The sequence below is a fragment of the Nuphar pumila genome, chromosome 5 (genome assembly GCF_984573655.1).
Source record: "Nuphar pumila chromosome 5, dmNupPumi1.hap1.1, whole genome shotgun sequence".
Classification (NCBI taxonomy): Eukaryota; Viridiplantae; Streptophyta; class Magnoliopsida; order Nymphaeales; family Nymphaeaceae; genus Nuphar; species Nuphar pumila.
The window spans coordinates 7,180,882-7,202,199 of NC_143253.1; the positions used below are offsets into that span (position 1 = coordinate 7,180,882).

A 21,318-nucleotide genomic window follows, 5' to 3' on the forward strand; every position below is an offset into this window, starting at 1 on the left:
TTTGGCTTCGTTCAAGGTCCGGATGAGAACATACGACCTTCAAAAGTCAAAATAAAATTTCATCCGAAAAGAAATTTTGCATTCAACTGCATTATTTTATAGATTTTATTTTTCTTAATATGTTCTATGATTATAACTAAAAATTTATGTATGTTAGACTACATATTAATGAAATTTCAATAAAAATTTGTTGCACAGATTCATTATGGTCTACGAGTTAAAAATCACAGAAGTTGGCTCTATAACTTGAAAATTTCTTGAGCACAACCTGTCCAAGAACATGAATAAGATGCAGTTCGTGAATTTAAATTCACAGCTCGGATGAAGTATGGACCTGATCTCTATGAGAAATGGTTTCAGATATGTCCATCTAGCTACAGTAATTTTTACAGTATTTTTCTCTTTTTATAAAGTTGTTGGATTGATGCTTCTTCGGAGTGACTAAACTGAAAAGGTTTGTTTGATAAACATAAAATCAATTTCGATAAATTAATTATTTATCTCTACTCCAAACTCTGATTAAGGCAAGGTTTGTGGCTATGTTTAACTAACATATATGTCTATTGTAAAAAATATATATATTTTCTTATTGCAGTTTGACCGTGACAGAATTTATACTGACTGTTAAAAATCTATCTCTATAATTTTGAGTTGGAACTCTTGTGGTATATGTGTTCGGGTTTTGAAAGAGTACCAGTTGGACAAGTATTGGTTTTAGAACTGAACCAGATGGACATACTAATGGTTAGAGACCACTGTGTATTTTAAATGATGTTTATTGTATGCAATGTTATACTTATTCTTATGCTAAATGATATTTGCAGTGAATGCATAATTTATTTATAGGCTTACATGAGTATGATATGCAACATATGTTATGACATGATTTATGAGCATCCATCACAATGATTAATTGTTGTTGTTACGTGCCATAATACATGAATTGCATGATGCATGATTGATTGTTCTTGTGTGAACTCACAATTTAGGAACTGATCGGTACTTGAGAACCCAAATTAATGTGTTGTATATACTCATGCAAATGTGCCTTATGTGTGGACGATTATAAGGATGTGGTCAAATGATATTTTTGTGTTGTAAGGCATGTGTGTGACATGCAAGTACATGAGACCTCTCAGTTGTGAGCAAAGAATTATGAAAACTCATAGGGTGTTGATTGTACACCAATTTATAAAAATATCATTGACCTATGACCTTAATAAAGATAACCCCACACTTGATGATTCTAGGTACCTTGACAGGGTACCAGAATACGCGGGATTCATCATCCTAAGTCTACCTTAGAGAGGGTACAAGGTACAAACTCAAAATATTATTGTTGTTTTATGGGGCAGAAGGTGTCACTTGGTCTCCAGTGACAAGAGTTAGGGGGCTTGACTACCAATTTGTTCTAGGTGGTATGTCTGTCTCTACAGAGTTTTAGAATTGATCTTGTTTGTGTTAAGCCTCTGAAGGTTTTTTCTTGGTTGTAAATTGCTTTCTTTAGATTATCAACTTTAGTTAGTCATTTAGGTTATTAATACAAAGCATAATAAACACTTGAGTGATCGCAGTTGAAGCAATGATGTGAGCCTAGATGTATCCGCAGAGGTGTAAGCAAGAGAAACAATGAAGTAGTTGAATATGTTCAATTTCTGATTATGTGATTACATTTACGATTGTATTTGTGTTATGAGGCTGCATTTGATGATGTTGATATTTAATATGTGATATATTATGATAATATGTCTTATGCATTTAACTATTGTAGTTATCTGTGTGATTGCATGATGAATGCTAATTGTTTTATGTATGTTCTGAAAGAATTATTTATTTCATGTGCATGTATTTTTTGTGTTATGTATATATACCTTGTTGTTGTGTTTTCCTACTGAGACTGTGAAAATTTGACCCTTATATCTTAAAAAAAACATATACAGAATAATTGAGCTTGAGCAATCGTGGGATGCTGCGATGGTGCCATGAGAACCAATTATTGATCTCTGAAAGACTTTGACTTTTATACTTGTTTATTTCATTTAAATTCAGACTCATGAACAATTGATTTATGAAATAAATGAGTTAGATTTGTTTATGGTTTGGTAAACATGTTTTTATATATCTATAACTCACCCAGAATGTTTAACCGATTTCAAAATAATGTTTCCGCTGTGATTTCGAATTTATTTAATAAAAATGTTTTATCAGTTGGATGTCTTACCTCGAATTCAATTCTAGAGAGCTAGTAAATGTCAGTTCATGCATATGCTGACTCTTTAAAGCTTGATTCGGTTAAGGCAATGTCATAGAAGAGACTCCGTATTTGAAAAATAAAATCTACATATTTTTGGGTTAAAATTTTGGAACGTTACAATGTCTAAGATGACAAAATAGAATATGGATTTAGACTTAACCTGATTATATGGGATTTGACAAGAAAAGGTTAAAAACAAGGCTTTTGTATGTAAAAAGTAAAAATGGATAAGATTTGATCTTGTTTCAAATATAAATCTCTTCTACACTGCCAATCCCAATATAAAATCTAAATTTAAAGTTGATCATATAAGCTCAAATGCGATCCAAATCTATATTTGGATCTCATTATAAGCCCAAATGCGATCCAAATCTACATTTGGATCTTATTATAAGTAGGGGTGGCAATCGGGTCGGGTTGGTGGGTTGGTGGGTCGGGTTGGCGGGTTAGCGTGTCAGCATACCTCAACCTGAACCCGACCCGTTTATTAAACGGGTCGGCTGTGGCAAACACGAACCCGACCCGTTTAATAAACGGGTAACCCGACACGACCCGCCAACCCATTTAATAAATGGGTTGGGTCGGGTAAACGGGTTTTCAGGTTCGCGGGTCGGGTTGGCGGGTTGACGGATCGGGTAGGCAGGTTGGCGGGTCGGGTTGGCGGGTTGACGGATCGGGTTGGCAGGTAGGCAGGTTGGCGGGTCGGGTTGATGGGTTGACGGGTCAGGTTGGCGGGTCGGGCAGACGGGTTGGCGGGTTGACCCACCCGCCTAACCCGTTTATTAAACGGGTCAGCCGGGTTGGCGGGTTGGCATACCCCCAACCGGAACCCGACCTGTTTAATAAACGGGTTACACGGGTCGACCCGTTTATTAAACGGGTTGGCTTAAGCCCAACCCGAACCCGCCTAAGAGGCGGGTTGGCGGGTCGTGTCAGAAATTGCCACCCCTAATTATAAGCCCCAATTCCTAAAATAGTGTGTAAAATTTGGATTGTGTATCTTATTTAAACAGATCCACTTGCATCAATTGGAAGTCATGCCATGGTGCAAATCTATCAACAACCAGTTTAGGTCCGACCCTTTGAGGCTCTCAAACAAGGGCAACTTCATCAATTGGCCTACCTAATTATAGCCTTATCATGAAAGTATGAACTTCAAAGTCATATGCTTGTCCATTCCCCCTTCTCGAAAAGAGTGGTATTTATGTAATATCATCAAAATTTCTACTGGCTTTTTAATCCCCACTAGTCAAAACTAAGTGACTATAGTCTCTTGCAACCTCTCTGACCATATTCTTCTTCTTCATTTTTTGCGCAAATTTTTTTCAAAAACATTCTCGAACTCGTTATTCTGGCATGAAAAATAGATCAGTTCGGGTGGTGTCCATCCTAACCCGATCTTTCATTGGTGGACAGTTTGGGTCAGGGTGGGCATTGCACACCTTGACTTAACCTCCCTTTTAGGGATTTTTTTGATCAGGGTGGTTACATGCCCACTCTAACTTCAATATGGCTCCGCCTCTAGTAACAACTAGGGGTGTCAATGGGCCTGGTTTACTTGGACCCAACCTGAACCAAACCCTATAGAGTTCGGGTATGGTGATAAATAAGAAGACCCAATTAGGAGCCGAGTCCGAACCCAAAGGTTTAATTAATTCACGAACCCAGGCATAGTTTATGAAATATCATACCCAACCCGAGTTTCGATTAAGACCCATAATTTTTTAATGTAAAAATGATAAAAAATATGATTTTATTTGGTATGGTTCGAGTTTGGTTCATATAGTTCTTATAGGGTCTGGGTATGGTTTTTCTTATAGTGGGCCTAATTAGACCCAAACCCGATACCATACCCAAAAATTTGGTCCAAGTCTAGTTCTACCTGGGTCCGAACCAAATACAATTGTTGACACTCCTACTAACAACCAACACCTCCAAACATACTTCCATCTCTTACCCCACCTTGAGAGCGGCATAGCAATGAGGACTTTTCCAAAGGGAACCTCGTCTACCACAGTTCACCTTGAAGAAGTGGCAGTCTGTAACGCACCCCCCATCGTGGAGGGGTTACAGAAGGAGGGGGAAACTATGCCCCTTCCTCTCCCACAAATCAGATCGTGGGAGAGGAAGAGGGGTGCCCCCATTTAATTCGAAAGGAGAGGGAACCGACACCCCATGGCTATAAAAGCCAGGGGGTCCTCCCCTTTCCCAACTCAAGCACTAGAGGAGCAGAGAGAGAGCGAGAAGCAGCAGAGGACCCACCGTCGGTCACCGACAGGTAAGTCCCCTCTTTCTCTCGTTATTTCTATTACAGAGGTTATCGGCAACCTCACGGTTGCTGGCGAGTTGCGGCAAAACAAGGACAAAGAAAACCCTGTCCCTGCATTATAGTTAAAGAAAGGGGGCAACAAAGGGGGTTTTCCTCTGTTATTGCCACCCACTAGTGATGAAAATGGGAAGGGAGGACCGACTGCTGCAAGGAGGTAGGAGGTCCGGCCGCTGCCCCCATCAGTGCAGGCACCAAGAAAAAAATTAAAAGAGGGGATGGTAGCCGTAGGCGATCGACGATCGCCAACGACACCGCCCCATCTGCAGAAACTACAATAGTTCAGCAACAATGGTGTTGCTAGAACTGTTGCAGAAAAAATGCAGGGCAGACTTAGTCTCCGTTTCCTGCAGACCGAGTCGCCACACTGATTGGTTTGGGCATGACTCAGACCAAGCCAGGTCAACGCAAACTGAGCCATGAGTGCTTTGACAGACCAACTCAGTCTTAACGAACTGAGTCAGGATTGTATACCGTGATAGACCGACTCGGTCTGTTAGAATCGGTTCAGGTCTTTTTGGCCATAGTAGACTGACTCGGTCTGAACAGACTGAGTCAGAGTTTGTTTCTTGATAACTCGGTATAGACAGACCGAGCTCGAATGATACTATGGGTCAAAACGAGACAAATCAGATACGTGAGGTATATAAAGATATGTGTGCGCGTAATTGATCGGATGTGGTGGAAAAATCAAAGTAGCAAAGACTTGATTTTTCCATTACAAATTGGACTCAAGTTTGGATCCCAGTTTGGACCCAAAACTCAAGTTAGATCTGATTAGACAACCCGATTTAGATTCAGACAAACCATTTCAAGCGGGTTTGGATCGAGAATACTGAATCCAAGAATCCAAATCGAAGTTGAGTTGAGGACCTAAGTGGTCCAATTTTAGTATGGATGTGGATCTTAAAGTAACATGAAGTAAAGATGACATAAGGGTCACTATTAATGGTTGAAAGAGCAAAAAGACTATTTTGCCTTTGACATGCCTACAAAATATACAAATCATAACTAACTGCTTCGAAGTTAGATTCATGTGATTCTTGAACCCATGGATTCTACTGCTTGAGTAGAATCTATTAGCAGGGGATGTGGGGACAAACTCTGAAAGAATGAAGTCAGAGTTTGACAGTTAAGTCTAAGGGTATTTTAATAATTTTGACAATGCTACGAGATATTTATTGATTTCAGATCAAAGGTTGTGTAAAACTAAAAATTTAGAATTTAAGCATTCCAGGTAAGTGAGCATTTGTAAATTCCTCCTTAGTTAATTAAAATACATGCTAGCTAGTTTAGGCATTCTTCAATATGATTTTAATGCTTCAAGTATGTTAGTTTTGTTGTTTTGCATGTTTAGGAATCTATAAAATTCAAGTGTGATGCTTAAACCTGATCTTGCAAAATAAATGTAGCACGGCATGATTGCATGTATGAGATTGATGTGTTACATAAAAATTGGGGGTAGAGTTCTAGAGTCTCAGGGTAGGTATTACCTTGGGGAATGCCACACTTATATCTTGGAAGGTGCATTATAAGTGTCATAAATTAATCTGTTGTGGGTTGCCATCCTTAACCGTTCAGAGATGTGAACATGTATTAAAAAGTAGTTACTCGACATGCATTGATGATTGTATAACGCTCTGACTTCAAGATGTGAATATTAAAAGAAATTTGTGTATAAGATGACTACACAAAATATGATGAGAAACTCTACTAGGAGGCATGGTCTGGGGCAATGTTGAGGTGTGTACCTTTTGAGCAACTTTTGAATACCTCAGATGTTCCTAGGTGACCCTTAGGGGTTAAAACATTGTCCACTAGACACATGTAGGATGTAACATGACCACAAAACCTTGGGGGCAGGTATAGCTCTTTGTGACACCTTGGGGGCAAGTATAGCTCCTTGAGACACCTTGGGGGCAAGTATAGCTCCTTGAGACACCTTGGGGGCAGGTATAGCCACACTGGCTCTTCGGCTAGCTACCGTTTGAGCTCATTTACTCCTGACTTGTAACCGACGAGCAACTGCAGCACTTGTGTTCGTAGTCTGGGTCGGTTTAGACTACGTTGTTGTGAGTGGTTCATATGTTTGGTCAACATCGTAGACTCTGAGTTGTCTACATGAGTTGCTGCGCTCGAGGAGACTATATCCAAAATAGTCGATTAGAGTAGAAGATGTGTTTGAGAATGATAATAGATATGCGGTAAAGGGGGTAAAATTCATAAATAACATGTGCGCATAAGTAACAAACTAAACTAAGACTAGGAGCTTAGAGCTCACTACAGTTGCAACGGTCGTGTCTATTTGTAGATGAAATCTTACTGGATTGTAGACTCACCATCTTCTTTTGGTTGCAACTGTAGGTTTAGGGACTGCTGCTATCACTCACAGGACTTAGTACGACTCTGCCACATCAGCCACACCAAAGTATGGATTGCTTCTACTTTTTATTCTGTTTATGCATTTGGATGGTCATTGGAAAAAAAAATGAATGTATGAACCTTTAATTATTAAATGAAAAAAAATCTGGCATGGTTTTGAATTGTTTTTTAAATTATTGTGTAATTTTCCTCTGAAAACTAACGTCCACGAACTCGAGCTCGAGAGGCCCCGGATCGAGTCGTTACACAGTCCCAAAACAAATGGTATGGTGATGCCTCGTGGTTTAGGCACATTGTACATCTCTACTCGCCAACTTCAACCCCCTCTTTTTACAGAGAGAGAGAGAGAGAGAGAGAGAGAGAGAGAGAGAGAGACATCTTGCATCCATGGTTTTCAACTCAAGTGTATACCTTCATTAGTAGCAAACATCTACCAAGATGTGAACAACAAAATTGACCGCATTATCGTGGTCCCCCATCTTGAGAAGCATATACGCATAACAAATTACTTCTATCGAAGACAAACAGCATGTGCTTATTTGCAGCCAACTCCAAATTTTGATGTTCAAATAGCGCATGTGTGTAACCTACAAGGGCTCTGCACATCTGTTCAGTGGATCAGCTTATGACATTCAGATTATGATGTTCCAACCTACAAAGGCTCCGTACATCTGGCTGGAAGCAGATCAGGTCATGCTGAAAACGAGCGTTTTTTGCTCATGCGGACATCGTGGCCGTCTGTTTGCATTTTGGATGAATGCCACGTGGTTTTGTTGACTTTTGAGCTTTTTAAAATGCAAATCGGATGGCCACGATGTCAGCACGAGCAAAAACGCTCATTTTCAGCATGACCTGATCTGCTTTCCCATCTGGCTAGTTGGACATCAAGAATGCACTACCCTACCCGAAGTTAGCATCCCTTGCCGCAACATCGAAACAATGACAAGACCTTGGCAAGCTCTGATTTTGAAACTCGCAATCTTAAAAAGGTTTTCAATTCTGACTTAAAACAAGAAAGTTAGTCTTGGCTTTTCAACGACTATAAAAAAGCAAGTTTTCGAAGTCAGAAATACAAATCTAAAAACAAACTGTTATGCAGAAAACAGTCATATTTAAGAAAAAAATCTCATAAAAAGTCTACATGGTTGAAAGGTAAGGACTTTTTAAAACCACATATTTGCAATTTTGAGAATAAAAAAATAGCAAAAATTAAACATTTCAAAAAAAAAGTGTCAAATTAATCTAAGGTCATTTTTCGCATGTACGATGAAAACAAATGTAGCATTGAAAAGCATTAACCGAGAGACTTAACTGTTACAGCAACACATCGCGACTTTAACGTACCCGGGGTTAATATATGTTAACACGCGTAACGGTTCGCTCTAACTCTCAATAATTTAAAGTCCACTAGGCACGCCTGGGAAGTGAGAAAATAGTAGAAAACAACAGATTCATTTTTAAAAATGAAAGTTTTCTAAAAAGTTTGATTTTTTATCCATATCTAAAGGGTAAAAGAATATCTTATCAAAAATTATTTTTGCATTAGAGACATCATCATTGACTGACAATACATCTCATTCCATGAGCTACTACAAGGAGGAGCTTCCTCCATCTTCATCTTCCTCTCACCCCACTATTTTCAAGTCTCAATCTCTCACGAAGGAAAGAGAAAAAAGAAAAACCCAAAAGAAGACAGAAAAATGCCCTGTGGAACTGAAAGAAACCACCTTGATAGAAAGTTCAGCTGAAGAAATAAACACATTTAGAATAAAAATTATTTGGACCAATATGGCCAACAAAGGAAACCACTACAAGTAAACAAAATTTGCAGTTTCTGTTGATGAAACTGTCCAGTGATAAAAGAACACCTGATCGTTGTTAAGTCCATAAATAAGCGTACACATCACATATTTCATATAAAAAAATTTCAACATATTGATTAAGCCCTTCAGATTATCCGCAAATGGGCCCTTGTTTTTCAGTATGCTCCTAAGTTGGAGGCCACACAGGATCCAGCATCTCAACCGTGGCTAATTTCACCATCCTGCTATCAGTTGACCCCCTCCTTATGCTTCAACTTTCCTAACCTGAATACTGTGAATTGTTTGTGACAGCCAGATTGGTTGCCGGCCACTCTGAACTAGAGCAACTTCTTCTCCTTCCATCACCATTTCATGGTCCTGAAATGTAAAACCAATGGGCAAGTTTACTAAGATTCAAATTTCAAAATATGCCTATGAGGTCATGGCACAATGGTTCAGCAACACGACATTACATGAAAATGCACATGGATCTTCCAGTAGTCGCAGTCTTTTGAAGAGATGAATATTGCTACAATCGTCCACACAATATTTTGTGATGTGTCAAAGCACAAAAAACTATGGTCCAGAAAATCAAAGGCATTTTATTTTCCCTCTGATCAGAAGTAGTTTTAGTGGTTCTAAACCATTACAATGCTGAGGGTACAATATCGAAATCCTGAACCATTTGGCCAGAACCAGAAAAAGGGATCAGACAAGCTAGAAGAGTAACCCCGATGGAATGGTATGTTGTTATTGTTGTTAAGATAGGTATCATTGTTGTTTTCGCTTGTAAAGCAGTTCGCAACATAAGGACACTGACAACACCACCAATATATTTTCAGTACTGCCATTATCATTAATACTACTACTACTATCACTACTATCAGAAGACATATATTGAGAGTGGAAAATTTTCAGCACAAGAAAGTTGGTCACCAGCAACAAAACCACGAATAATCCCAGATTGGAGTTTTTTCTCTTTTTCCTTTTTCGTCTCCTTGATTCACCCAGGTTTTTAGAACATTTGAAGAGTAATGAAACCAAATCACCAACAATGCCCATATCTAAACCTCAGTTCGAACTTGCCTCATCATCCAGGAAAGAAACCACTCCTTTCCCACCAAGAAAAACCGCTGATCTTTCAGGGAGTAGCACAGTATAGCAGTGACACACAAAGAGCTGGCAACAAGAATTATACCACTTACAATGCTTTTATATTAGATTTGATTCATTTGGGATGGATTTTGGTCACGGCTGCTCAGTAATTCTTTCATTTATTTCAAGGCACACAAAATCAGAGTATTCATTGCTATGAGGAACTAGAGAATGTTGGAAAGCTGATTTGGGAAGGTTTTTGGCAATTTTATATGAAAATATAGCAAGAATTGAACAAGGAAACGCGAAAGAAAACAAAAATAAGAAAAAAGTGACTTGTATACCTGTAAGAAAGACAAGGCCACTTTAAAAGTCTCTTCAGCGTCATCCAAGAATTCCATGCACATTGGGCACACACCTTGATATAAAGCTAATCTCTGCCTCACTCTCTCACTGCATGGACAATAGCAATAAATATGACACAACCTTTCAATTGAATAATGTGAAATAGATCAAATTAGGGCTGGCAAATGAGCCTAACGAACTGAACAGGGCATGTTTGGCCTTGGCTCGTTTGCCAGGGGACTGAGCTCATGACTCGGCTCGTGTTTGTGTTTAGCCGAGCTAAGCTCAAGTTTATGACGAGCCAAACGAACTGAACAGGCCATGTTTGGGCTTGGCTCGTTTGCCAGGGTCCTGAGCTCTGACTCAGCTCAAGTTCGTGTTTAGCAGACCTGAGCTCAAGCTCACGACGAGCTGAACAGAACAGAGATGCAAGCTGATCTTATCAGCCCTAATCAAATGATTTAGTTCTATGACATGGAGCTTAAACTCTGTACATGCATCAAGCGAAGCACCATGACACAATCAGCCACCTCAAAAGAGTCTGCGTCTGAGTTGCAAAAGCCAAGTGTTCCCTACCCTAAGCAATCAGATTTCATGTGTGAAATGCTTAGCATGATCTAGGGGAAATATATCCCAGGCATTATGGTTCTCAAAAGGTACATGTGCAATGATGGGCCTTTTATTTCTACTGCAATCGAGGAACATACTCATCAGTGAAAGCAAAAATGGTTCCAGAGGGACGATAGTGGCTCAGTAGGATCGCCATGTATCCAGTCCTTGTGAAGACCACAATATGTGTACGAAGAGTATTTGACATCATAGTTGCATGATAAGCAAACATGTCGCTCATATGGTTCTGCAAAGTACACCAGCTTGAATATATCAGGAAAAGGCAAAAGAAGCAGAGAAGCATGCAATTTTAAAGGAAATTCTTCAGGGATATGCCATACTGCTAACCTTCAGAGTCTGACCAACATTAGCAGGTGCTTCTCCAGCCAACATGTTGGATTCAGTTCTCAAAGCAACCGTATGCATTACCTTTACTGCCTTCAATGGATACCTGTATGCAACCCAAATCAATCAAAGATACGATTAACATATCTTACAGCTTCAAACAGAACAAGTAGAAATGGCAGTTAAAGCCATTAGACTCGGAAGTTCCTCAACTTAAGTAGCTTTTTGAGATGATAAAGCAACACCATTAGGGATGTGAATAAATAGGATTTGGATCCGATTTCTGACTGAATCGGACTTTATTTAATTGGATTCAGATTCAGTTTGAAGTTTTATGTCCATATTCAATGAGTATCTGAATATGAATATATGTAAATTTTTATCCAGTTAGCTATCAGCAGTCGACTCCGGACAATGATTAGGTAAGATTCAGTAATGACTACACTGAAACCAAATCAGACCAGTGTACATCACTAACACCCTTGACCAAGGTCAAATTACTATGAATTCAAGCAACTAGCAGAATAGGATGAGTTACTTCAATTAAGACAGTTGGAAAAAGCCATGGGAATGCAGACAAGTCGTGTTGGACTGAGTCATGAGAACATAGATACTTTCTCTTATGTTAACCCCAAAATATGACAAGCCAGTTCCCCCACAGGATTTCAGTTTACAAAAATAAAAGAAATCAAAATATAACCCAAGACATCTAGACGTTCAAAAATTTTGCTCAAATTGTAGAAAATTTACAAGGACATACTTCCCATGAGCCGTTTCCCCTGACAGCATGACAGCATCAGAACCCTCACGAACTGCAATGGCAATGTCTGAAACCTCTGCTCTGGTTGGAGTGGGGTGAACAATCATGCTTTCCAACATATTAGTTGCCACTATGACAGGTTTTCCCATGCTACGGCAGATCCTAATAATCTCTTCCTGCAAGTAGAAAGAGCCAAAAAGTTAATTTTGTGTGCAAAAACAATGTGCTGAAGAGGATGGAGATTAGGGAAGACAATGACTTAAAAAAAAGTACCAGGACTTTTATTTGTCCACAATACTAATTTTAAGGAAAGAGGCAATAACTATAGCACAGTCTAATTCCTCAAGCAAATCCTGCTTAGTACCACAGGTAACCGAAAGTAAATGCCGTTTTACTACATTTCAATACAATGGTCTGTTCAATTATTTAATTTGATGTAATTTTATACTTGATCTGATTACATAACATGTCGTTCACATTGAAAATAGTATGTGAGAAAGTAGGAGGGGGGGGGGGGGCATCGGGCTGGGCAGCCCGCAGGCCAGCCCGCCACAGGCCGGTTGTAGAATATAATATATATTTTATATACAATATAAAATATATTATATATTATATAATAGGCCCGGCGCGGCCGTTGGCCTCCCCTATGAGAAAGAAGGATTATAGAAAACCACAAAGTTGACTGTAGATGACAGATCGGCAGATCCATTCTTCAGATCCACCAGTACAAACATGAAGGTGAGTGCTGCATGGAATTTAATTGTACAAAAACTCAGGCAAATATACCAAGCAAACATAGAACAGAAACTACAAGATGAGTGTATGCAAATTTCCTAGTTATATGTGACAATGGGATAATAGATATTTTATCAAATGATATCCTTAAAGCATTGCAACTGGGATTGAAACCATTTTCTCAAAAAGTACTAGTATTAATGAAAAGAAAAATACCAGATCAAAGAGAGAGGTGCATTGTTGGAAAAGAAGCTAAGGTTCCATCACATTAAAGCATTAAACATGCTGAAAAGCATATTTCTTATTACGGTTTGCTCACTTAACCAACACAGTTGCTAGCTGTATATGTAAAAGAAATTGTTTGCACGAATTTCCATACCTAATCCCATTTCAAGCTAACAGCTATAATCTCCAGAGAGACTACTCTAGTGACATCATGCCAATACTTGATCCCTTGTTAAGTATTGAATGGAAAAATTAAACGGTCAAGATTGATCAATTTCTGTTTCTGACAGTACCTCAAAGCATTAGCTGAAATTTGTCCCATGTGAAAACCTATGTAACAGGGATTCGGCTAGCAGGGTGCCGCACCCATTTCGGTCCATTTTTTGGATTTAAAAAAAATAAAAAAATGCCCTATGAAATGGGCTGCGGAATTTTAAAAAAAAATCTTGGGGGGGGGGGGGGGGGGGGGGGGGGGGCTATAACCCCCCGCCAGGGGCGCCCCCCCTGGACCCGTGCCGGGGGGAACCCCCGGACCCCCCTCATTTCTCTCTCTATATATATACATTTTTGCCCCTGCCGCACCCAAGGTTTTTGAAAGTGCCGCACCCCCGCACCCATGTGACAGGTGAAAACAGAAAAATGTGCGTACCAGCAACACCACCAGTTAATCAACAATTTATCGGATGGGAGAACCAAGAATTGAAGGAGAAAAGATCAAGTACTTCTATGTTTATCCTCAGATGCTACAGTAAAACCAAAACTGAAAAGTAAAGCTTACCTGCAGTAGAGGAACCTCCTCAATGGGGAGCTCAGCTCCAAGGTCTCCTCTAGCCACCATTGCCTATTCAGATGCAGAACATATAAAATAATATAATTGTAAGTCAGCTGCTTGGTTTGACACATGAAGCATTATCAGGACAGGAAAAGTACACACTTATAAAAACAGCAGGGAAACATGGCAATCTAATTCAAACTCTTTCCAAATAGAGTCGAGTAGAAGTGTGGAAAATGAATATTTTTAAAGCAGCCGAAAACAGATGCCATAGAACCATCATGCAAGCATGCATCAATATCATAGTAAGTATCAACTTTACTGTCCACGGAACCTTCAGCCAGGGTGCATCATAATAACACAATGCAATGCTATACATGCAACTAAGATGCATCCTGAAGTGTATGCTAAATAGTGAACTCTCAATGAATTTGAATCTGACATATCATTAATACTTGTGCTTTGCTGTTTTCTTATCAAGTAAGGTCACCATCTATGCATGCTCCTAATGGATAATTAACTTATGAGATAGTTATGAAAACAATGCATACAAGCACAGAGATTCAAATGCATACCCCATCAGATGCAGAAATAATAGAATGTAAATTGGGTATAGAGTCTGCACTTTCAATCTTTACAATCACATGTATGTCAGCAGAATGTCCTGAAAAGCAACATAAAATTAGACAGAAATGATCTCAAGTGAAATACTGCCAGATTATATGCATCTGAATACTTAAATATAAAGCACCAGTAGGTAATTACGTCTGAGATAATCCTTCAATTCATGAACCACATCTGCATCTTTGACGAATGAGACAGCATAGAAGTCAACTTGATTTTCCACACCAAACTTAATATCTTCCCAGTCCTTTTCTGTGGTAATCAAAGCACTAGTTACTGTATGTTAAAGCCAAAAACTTATTCCATGAAAAATTTACCACTGAAAAAATACACAATAGAACGGAGATGCAAAATGACATAGGCTCTTATTCTAGCATGCAACATTATTTATTATACATCTTGATGATCTCACCAGTAATTGATGGAAGTGTTGCACTCTTCCCTCGAACATTAAGATGCCGCCTTGACTTGAGCTCTCCTCCATCAATAACTTCACACTTCGCTGAATCAGCTGTTTTTGACTTCACCATTAAAGACATCATACCCCCTAGAGACATAAATGCCCAAGTTAATCACTCCAAAAGTTTCAAAGATACATATAATTTTGCATGGCACTCTATCAGAAAAATTACCAAAAAATATCAACTGCATAAAGTAATTTAAACCCTTGAATTAAATGTCTATGCTGCTGCTAATTATCATTATTAACATTAGCATCATTAATGATGTCGCCACTGTTACCGTTACTGATGTTATTATTGTTATAGCATCATTGTCATCATTAAAATCATTACTAATAAGAATTATAATAATTAACAGTTTGGCAAGTAATGATTTATGTATTCCTGGCAGATGACAGGATCCCCCATTGACAAATCTAAGTAATTGATCCACTGTATAGTTCTGATCTTATGTCACAGGGATTCGGCTAGCAGGGTGCCGCACCCGCGTCGACGCGGGTGCGGGTGCGGTCAACCCGACCCTGGGTGCGTTGACCGCACCCAGGGTCATTTTTGTCCTTTTTTTTGGATTTTTTTAAAAAAAAAAATTTTCCCTATGAAATGGGCTGCAGAATTAAAAAATCATACAATTAATGCTGCCGAAGAGGCCCACGAAGCTCGAGACGAAGGAGAGGGCCCGGCCGAACTCCTCGATCGCGCCCTGGACCAACGTGGTGAGCCCGGCCAACTGGTCCGACTGCAGGCACTCCGGGCCGGCGTCGGGTGGGGTGGACGAGGAGGCGAGGGTGCAAGGAGAGAGGAGGAGAAGGCCGAGGAGGAAGATGGTTACTGATGGCGGTGTGGAAGGACCCATCCCTCCTCTTCCTTCCTTGTTGATCATTGCTCTCTCTTTCTCTCTTTGTCTCCCCCTCCGAGTGATAAAATCAAAGCTACGTGTGTTTAACGATCTGAAAAGTGATAGCAAACCAAAATGGGTCTCTCTCTCTCTCTCTGCTTTTCGGGAGTCTAAAAGGGGAGAGGGGGTGGGGGGAGTTTTGAAGAGGGAAAGGGGCAGGTAGGAGAGGACATTAATGAGAGCCAGTTGTCGGTGTGGAGGTGGGGGGAAAACGGCGTGGTGTTTAGGCGTAGGGCCGAGGGGTTGGGATCGTGATACAAGAGTGGTGGGTTTTTGCTTTTTCACCTTTTCTTTATTAATTTCCTCCTCTTTTTCCCCGGTGCATCGTGTGCCGCTGCCACCAATGGAAAGAGTTTCTTAATGCTGCCGCTATTCACCAGTAAAGCTTTACAGCCGAGCCGAGAGTGACCATCCTACTATTCTCCTCTATCTCTCTCTCTCTTCTTTACTCTGAGAACGCGAGTTCTTTCCCTTTTGTTGGAGGACAAATTCGCCTCATTTGGCTTTTGGTTGTCTTAGAGAGGAAGATGGAAATTATGAAAGTCAAAAGGACCGGATCGTGTAGTTTCCGCGTGGAGTGATAACATAATTAAATGACCAGCTTTGGATCATTGCATTCCCATGTGGTTGTATTTGCATGAAGTTCTTTCAAAACGGAGTCACAGAATGGATCCAGAAGGGGTCTCCCCACACTCAGTCTTGGTCGCCTGTGTGGCAGCGAGCCTAAGGGGAAGGTGCTCATCCCTTCCTCCCAGATTCGACTTTCACCCGCGCCGGGGGAGCCCCCGGACCCCCCTTCCTGCAAGGGCAAAAACAATGAATCAGGCTCCACAACTCATCACTTTCATCTTTGGGGTGAACGTGCTAACATGCATAAATGTCATGGACCTTAACAGCTACCATACATTCATACATATACACTATACAAAAAATATATATATATATTTTACATTTTTGCCCCTGCCGCACCCCCGCACCCGGGTTTTTTGGAAGTGCTGAATCCCCGCACCCGCACCCATGTGACATAGTTCTGATCAGAGTTACCAGAAGCGCGTAGCCTAGTGGGGAAGGGCGCTTCACCGAAGCGCGTTTGAAGCACCATTTTTTTGGGAAGCGTGTTTCTCTTTTATGGGAAACACGCTTCCCATTTATGGGAAGCGCGCTTCCCATTTATGGGAAGCGCGCTTCCCATTTATGGGAAGCGCGCTTCCCCGTGCTTCCCCCTTTTTCATTTTTTTTTGTATTTTTATTTTTATTTTTATTTTTGCTTCCCCCTCGCTTCCTAGGTCGCTTCATGTTCGCTTCCTAGGTCGCTTCTGAGACAATTCTTGATTCGCTTTTAAGTCGTCCCACGCTTCCCGCTTCCTAAAATTTTGAAAGTGCCACGCTTCCCACTTCTGTTTCCTGTATCGCTTCCCTCTCCCGCTCCCGCTTCCTCGACTGGCAACCATGGTTCTGATCATTACAACAAAAATTTCAACCCAAAAATGGTGTTATTGGTGGCAAATAATTTAAAACAAAATGTTTTCTAAAGAGAATGGTGTCATCCTAAAATCAAAACAAGAATAAGTAACAAAAATAAGATTGGCATGCCCAGACTGGTTAGACATGCATGCAATTACGCCAGAGCAATCAATATACACTATCAGCAGCATCTGCCACTTCCTAAAAGAATGTAACAGATCATAGTACAATTTCACACACAATGACCAATAAAATCTTCAATTTTCCAGCTGAAAAAACCCAGCTCGAGACCTTGGAATGGCTGTGTACAATAGGTAATAGAAATAGTAATGGAATTAATATCATATGTCCAACAAGGGCAGAGATACATGATAGCAGACTGTACTTGTTCTAGCTAAGAAAATGAGCCTAAATGAGACAGATTATGCTTTTACCATTAGAACCGATACCAAGCAGATTGAAATATTTGAGGCTTGGAATAACAAAAAAGTAGATAGTATATCCACACAATATTCATTTGAATTGTCACCAGACTGTTGACATATAAAACATACCATCAACAAGAAGCATATCTCCAACTTCGACATCATTAACAAAATCATCATAATTGACACTAACACAGTTCTCTGAGCCAATCCCTCTTCTGATAGTAAAAGTAAATTCCTGGCCAGTTGTTAGTGTGATTGGTTGAGGCAAGTCACCGCTTCTGACCTCCGGACCCTGAGGCACAATAGAAGTACATGAATCCAACAACATATTAACTAAAATAAAATAAGCAAAATCCAAAAGAGAAGGGTAATTTGTACTAAAGTATAATAAAGAAGTGCCAACTGATGGACAGTTAACCTCAGAAACATATGCCAATGCTTATGCAAATGTATGAAAAATCAAAATGTGATTAGGCTAATCTATTGGATAATAAATTTACTTAAAATAGATCATGTCATACTTGTGTGAAAATCAAAGATGACAAGATAAGCAGACGATGACATGTGATCTGGCATAAGGATGCCATGGTTTGATTTCAAATCACTTGGGACTGTGAACTTTGGTTGTAACATTATGAGGGAAATGATTGAAGACTCGAAACTGCTACCGTGTCTATTTGAAGCACAACTATAAAAGAATTAGAGCATAGTCTCACCAAAAAGACATCGCAATAACGATTTTTTTGCAATCATGAATTATAGAAAGACAATATGGCGTGTAATAATGGTTAAAAAAATCATTTTTCAATGCTGGAAGAGGAAGAAGGGAGATTAAGAGACAAGGAGCTCACCTTGGTATCAAGCATAATTGCAATCACATTGTCTTTCGATTGTGCATTGTACTCATTAACTAAATCAATAACCTTTTGGTGAGATGCATGATCCCCATGGGACATATTTAATCGAGCAACATTCATTCCCGCCTTAGCCAGCTTCCAAATCATCTCATGTGTGTTTGTGGAGGGACCAATAGTGCATACAATTTTTGTCTTCCGCGTAACAGTTGGCCTGGAGCAGGTGCCAGCCGATGCGTCCACGAGCTTCCGGGCATCCCTAAGATGATCAAAGTTAGCAATGCCCTGTCCAGGAAAACAAACAATCAAACTAGCAAAATCAACTGAAAGATAATCACAAATTCAAATTCAAATTCACATCCAACTCTACCTGGACAATATACAACATCATCTAGGCCTTTGAATCATATTTAATCGGATGGTCCAGATTTGATTTTAAAACTCAAATTCTCATAACTGTCAATTGTGGTTATCGATGTCGGTGAGCAATTAAATTCAACATGATATTTCAGTGAGAATCTTTTTTCCCTCAACTTCAAATCTTCATTTACTTTGAAACTCTCCGTTTTTACTGCCAAGATTTCTCTCCATTAGTTTGGCAAACAAAAGAGAACAACTGGATAGATGTTATTTATGATATTATGGCAATATCAATATCATCAGACATGCGTACATGCAAGCACAAACTCTAATTCACATCCCAAATAGCACCAAATTTGTGTGAAACCAGACCGGATCGAGCAGGGAAGCCTCGCCAAAATATATGGTAAACATAACACAAATTTTTTAGTTCTTTTTTAATTTTTCAGACATGGCGCCCACACAACAGGTTCTTTCTTTCATTCGTTTTTCTTCTCTTCCCTTTTTGTTTTCCCTCCTCTTTTTCTGCAGGACACCCATACGTTCAAATCCTAATTCATCACGCATTACTTTATTTTCCTAAAAGAATTGTTTGCCGCAAACCCCTGAAATTCTTCCCGCTAAAAGAGTGCCAGGAATTTGGATGAACCCGCTTATGCAGAAAAGGCTGGATAAGTTGAGAGCTCGCATTGCGTTCTGTAATGCAAATTCCCCACTTAAACACCATTATCTGGACATAGCGCCTGCGTCCAAACACCCCACCTACAAATTTTTGCATAAAACTCGAGAAGCCATTCTACATTTCGTGACAACACATCCCGTTTTCCTCCTCCTCTGAAAGTTAACAGAAAGCAACCACAAGAAAGGTTTTTTTAAAGAAAATTTACCTAAATCTGAGAAAATTCTGAAAAAAAGAAAATTTTGGCAGTGAGAGAGAGAGAGAGAGAGAACTAAATCCGGGAAAAACTACTACAAGAAAAGGGAATCTTAACAGTAGCAGCAGAGAGAGAGAAAGAACTAAATACAGGAAAAAAGAACCACAAGAAAAGAAATCTTAGTTGTAGAAGCAGAGAGAGAGAGAGAGAGAGGAAAAGAGAGAACTAAATCCGTGAAAGAGTACCACAAGAAAAGGAAATCTTAGTTGTAGAAGCAGAGGGAGAGAGAGAACTAAATCCGGGAAAAAAGTACTAAAAGAAAAGGAAATCTTAGCAGTAGCAGCAGAGAGAGAGAGAGAGAAGCAAATCCGGGAAAAAGTACTACAATAAAAGGAAATATTAGCAGCAGCAGAGAGAGAGAGAGCTACCATCTGGGGAGGCTCCACCGCCACCGCCGGGAGGACGGGGAGGGTCTCGGGCTCCGATTGCTTTGTCCGGAGGCTCGTCGCCGTCACGACGCTCCTCCGGTGCCTTCCTGCACCCGCATTCGCTGGAAAAACGAATTTCTCCGTCAGGTCTCCGGCGAGCGCGGATCTGGAGGAGGGATGGTTGCTGGGCGAGACGGTAGGTCCGTGGATCGATCCCGACGATATGAGCTGAGCCATCTCTTCCCTTCCCCCCTGCCCCTCTCCGTACGACCAAGCACCCCCCAGCAGCAGCGGAAGAAGCAGAGAAGACAGACGTCTCTCTCTTTCTGCGAAGAGACCGCCATTTTAAAGAGCAGAGAAGAGAGTCCTTTGGTTGTATCGAATCTGAGTGCGTGATTTGCTTTAATTAAAACAAATAAACAAAAGTAAAAATACAGGTTAGTCAAACATCTTGCTTTGCAGGTTTTTATCGGCTTTGCCAAACATCGCGTTAACTTGGAACTCTTTTTGTTTTCTGGAAACGTCACTTTTTTTTTTTTAATTCTCTCTCCCCAATTTCTCCTGTTTTTTTTTTGCATGACTTTCAGCGATTGCAAAGGAAATGTTTTAGGAACAAATTTTGCGGGATATGTTTAGAATATTGGACCTCTAATTTTATCTGAATTTTGTTCGAGTGAAAAAAAAATGCCGATAAATTTAGCATGCACTGAAATTAACGGCGATATTTGTTAGACTTAACCATGTGATCGTTTTAGGGTTTTTTTAGTTTAAAGTTTAGTTTAAACAGTAAGAGCACGTAGTCGTACGGTCAATTGATGCTTGCATCTGCAGCGTTGGATTTGATGGATCGACGGTGGAGCACTGGACCCATCTTCCGAGGGACGTGCGCCCGCGGTATTGACGAAAAAAAAAGCTCGAATTAGGTGTCCAAATGGATCGGGTTTGACCGGTTATCCGATTCGAACCCGATGCATTATTTTCGGATATGGATCTTTACATAAAATCTGAATCCATACTAAGTTGGATTAGGACTAATAATGTCTTTCAATTTTGAATTCAGATTTGGATCAATATTTTCTGTTCAATCTGTATTAAGTATGGATTATATCCGATCGTGTAGAAGTTCTTTGATGATCTAGGCCGATTAGATCTGATTTGGGGTTTCTCGGATCCGGGTCTTGTAGAGATTCTTCGGTATGTGTAGGGATGACAGTAGCTCGGGGAAAACAAGGCCCCGCCCCACCTCACCTCACCCCGTTTGAATGGGGGATGGAGGACA

At 40.1% G+C, this 21,318-nt stretch overlaps 1 protein-coding gene across 1 annotated transcript; it reads right to left on the minus strand.

Annotated features, from left to right (window-relative positions):
- Positions 1–8,723: 8,723 nt before the first annotated feature.
- LOC149836635 (pyruvate kinase isozyme G, chloroplastic-like) lies at positions 8,724–20,356 on the minus strand. Its single transcript, XM_090007059.1, has 12 exons — positions 20,040–20,356; positions 18,374–18,661; positions 17,649–17,814; positions 14,687–14,821; positions 14,416–14,526; positions 14,226–14,314; positions 13,657–13,719; positions 11,919–12,094; positions 11,162–11,264; positions 10,912–11,060; positions 10,204–10,312; positions 8,724–9,142 (listed from the first exon to the last, which is right to left on the minus strand). Exons 1-12 carry the CDS (start codon positions 20,274–20,276, stop codon positions 9,029–9,031), a joined length of 1,740 nt encoding a protein of 579 aa, XP_089863185.1. The 5' UTR covers positions 20,277–20,356; the 3' UTR covers positions 8,724–9,028.
- Between the last annotated feature and the right edge of the window lie 962 nt (positions 20,357–21,318).

Excerpts from the sequence above, each read along its gene's own strand:
- LOC149836635 (XM_090007059.1), bottom strand. The coding sequence starts at position 20,276 with ATGGCTCAGCTCATATCGTCGGGATCGATCCACGGACCTACCGTCTCG. Across the intron at positions 12,095-13,656 it reads AGGAGGTTCCTCTACTGCAG|GAAGAGATTATTAGGATCTG; the intron begins GTAAGCTTTACT and ends TTCTACTTGCAG. Across the intron at positions 9,143-10,203 it reads TGGCCTTGTCTTTCTTACAG|GACCATGAAATGGTGATGGA; the intron begins GTATACAAGTCA and ends TTTACATTTCAG.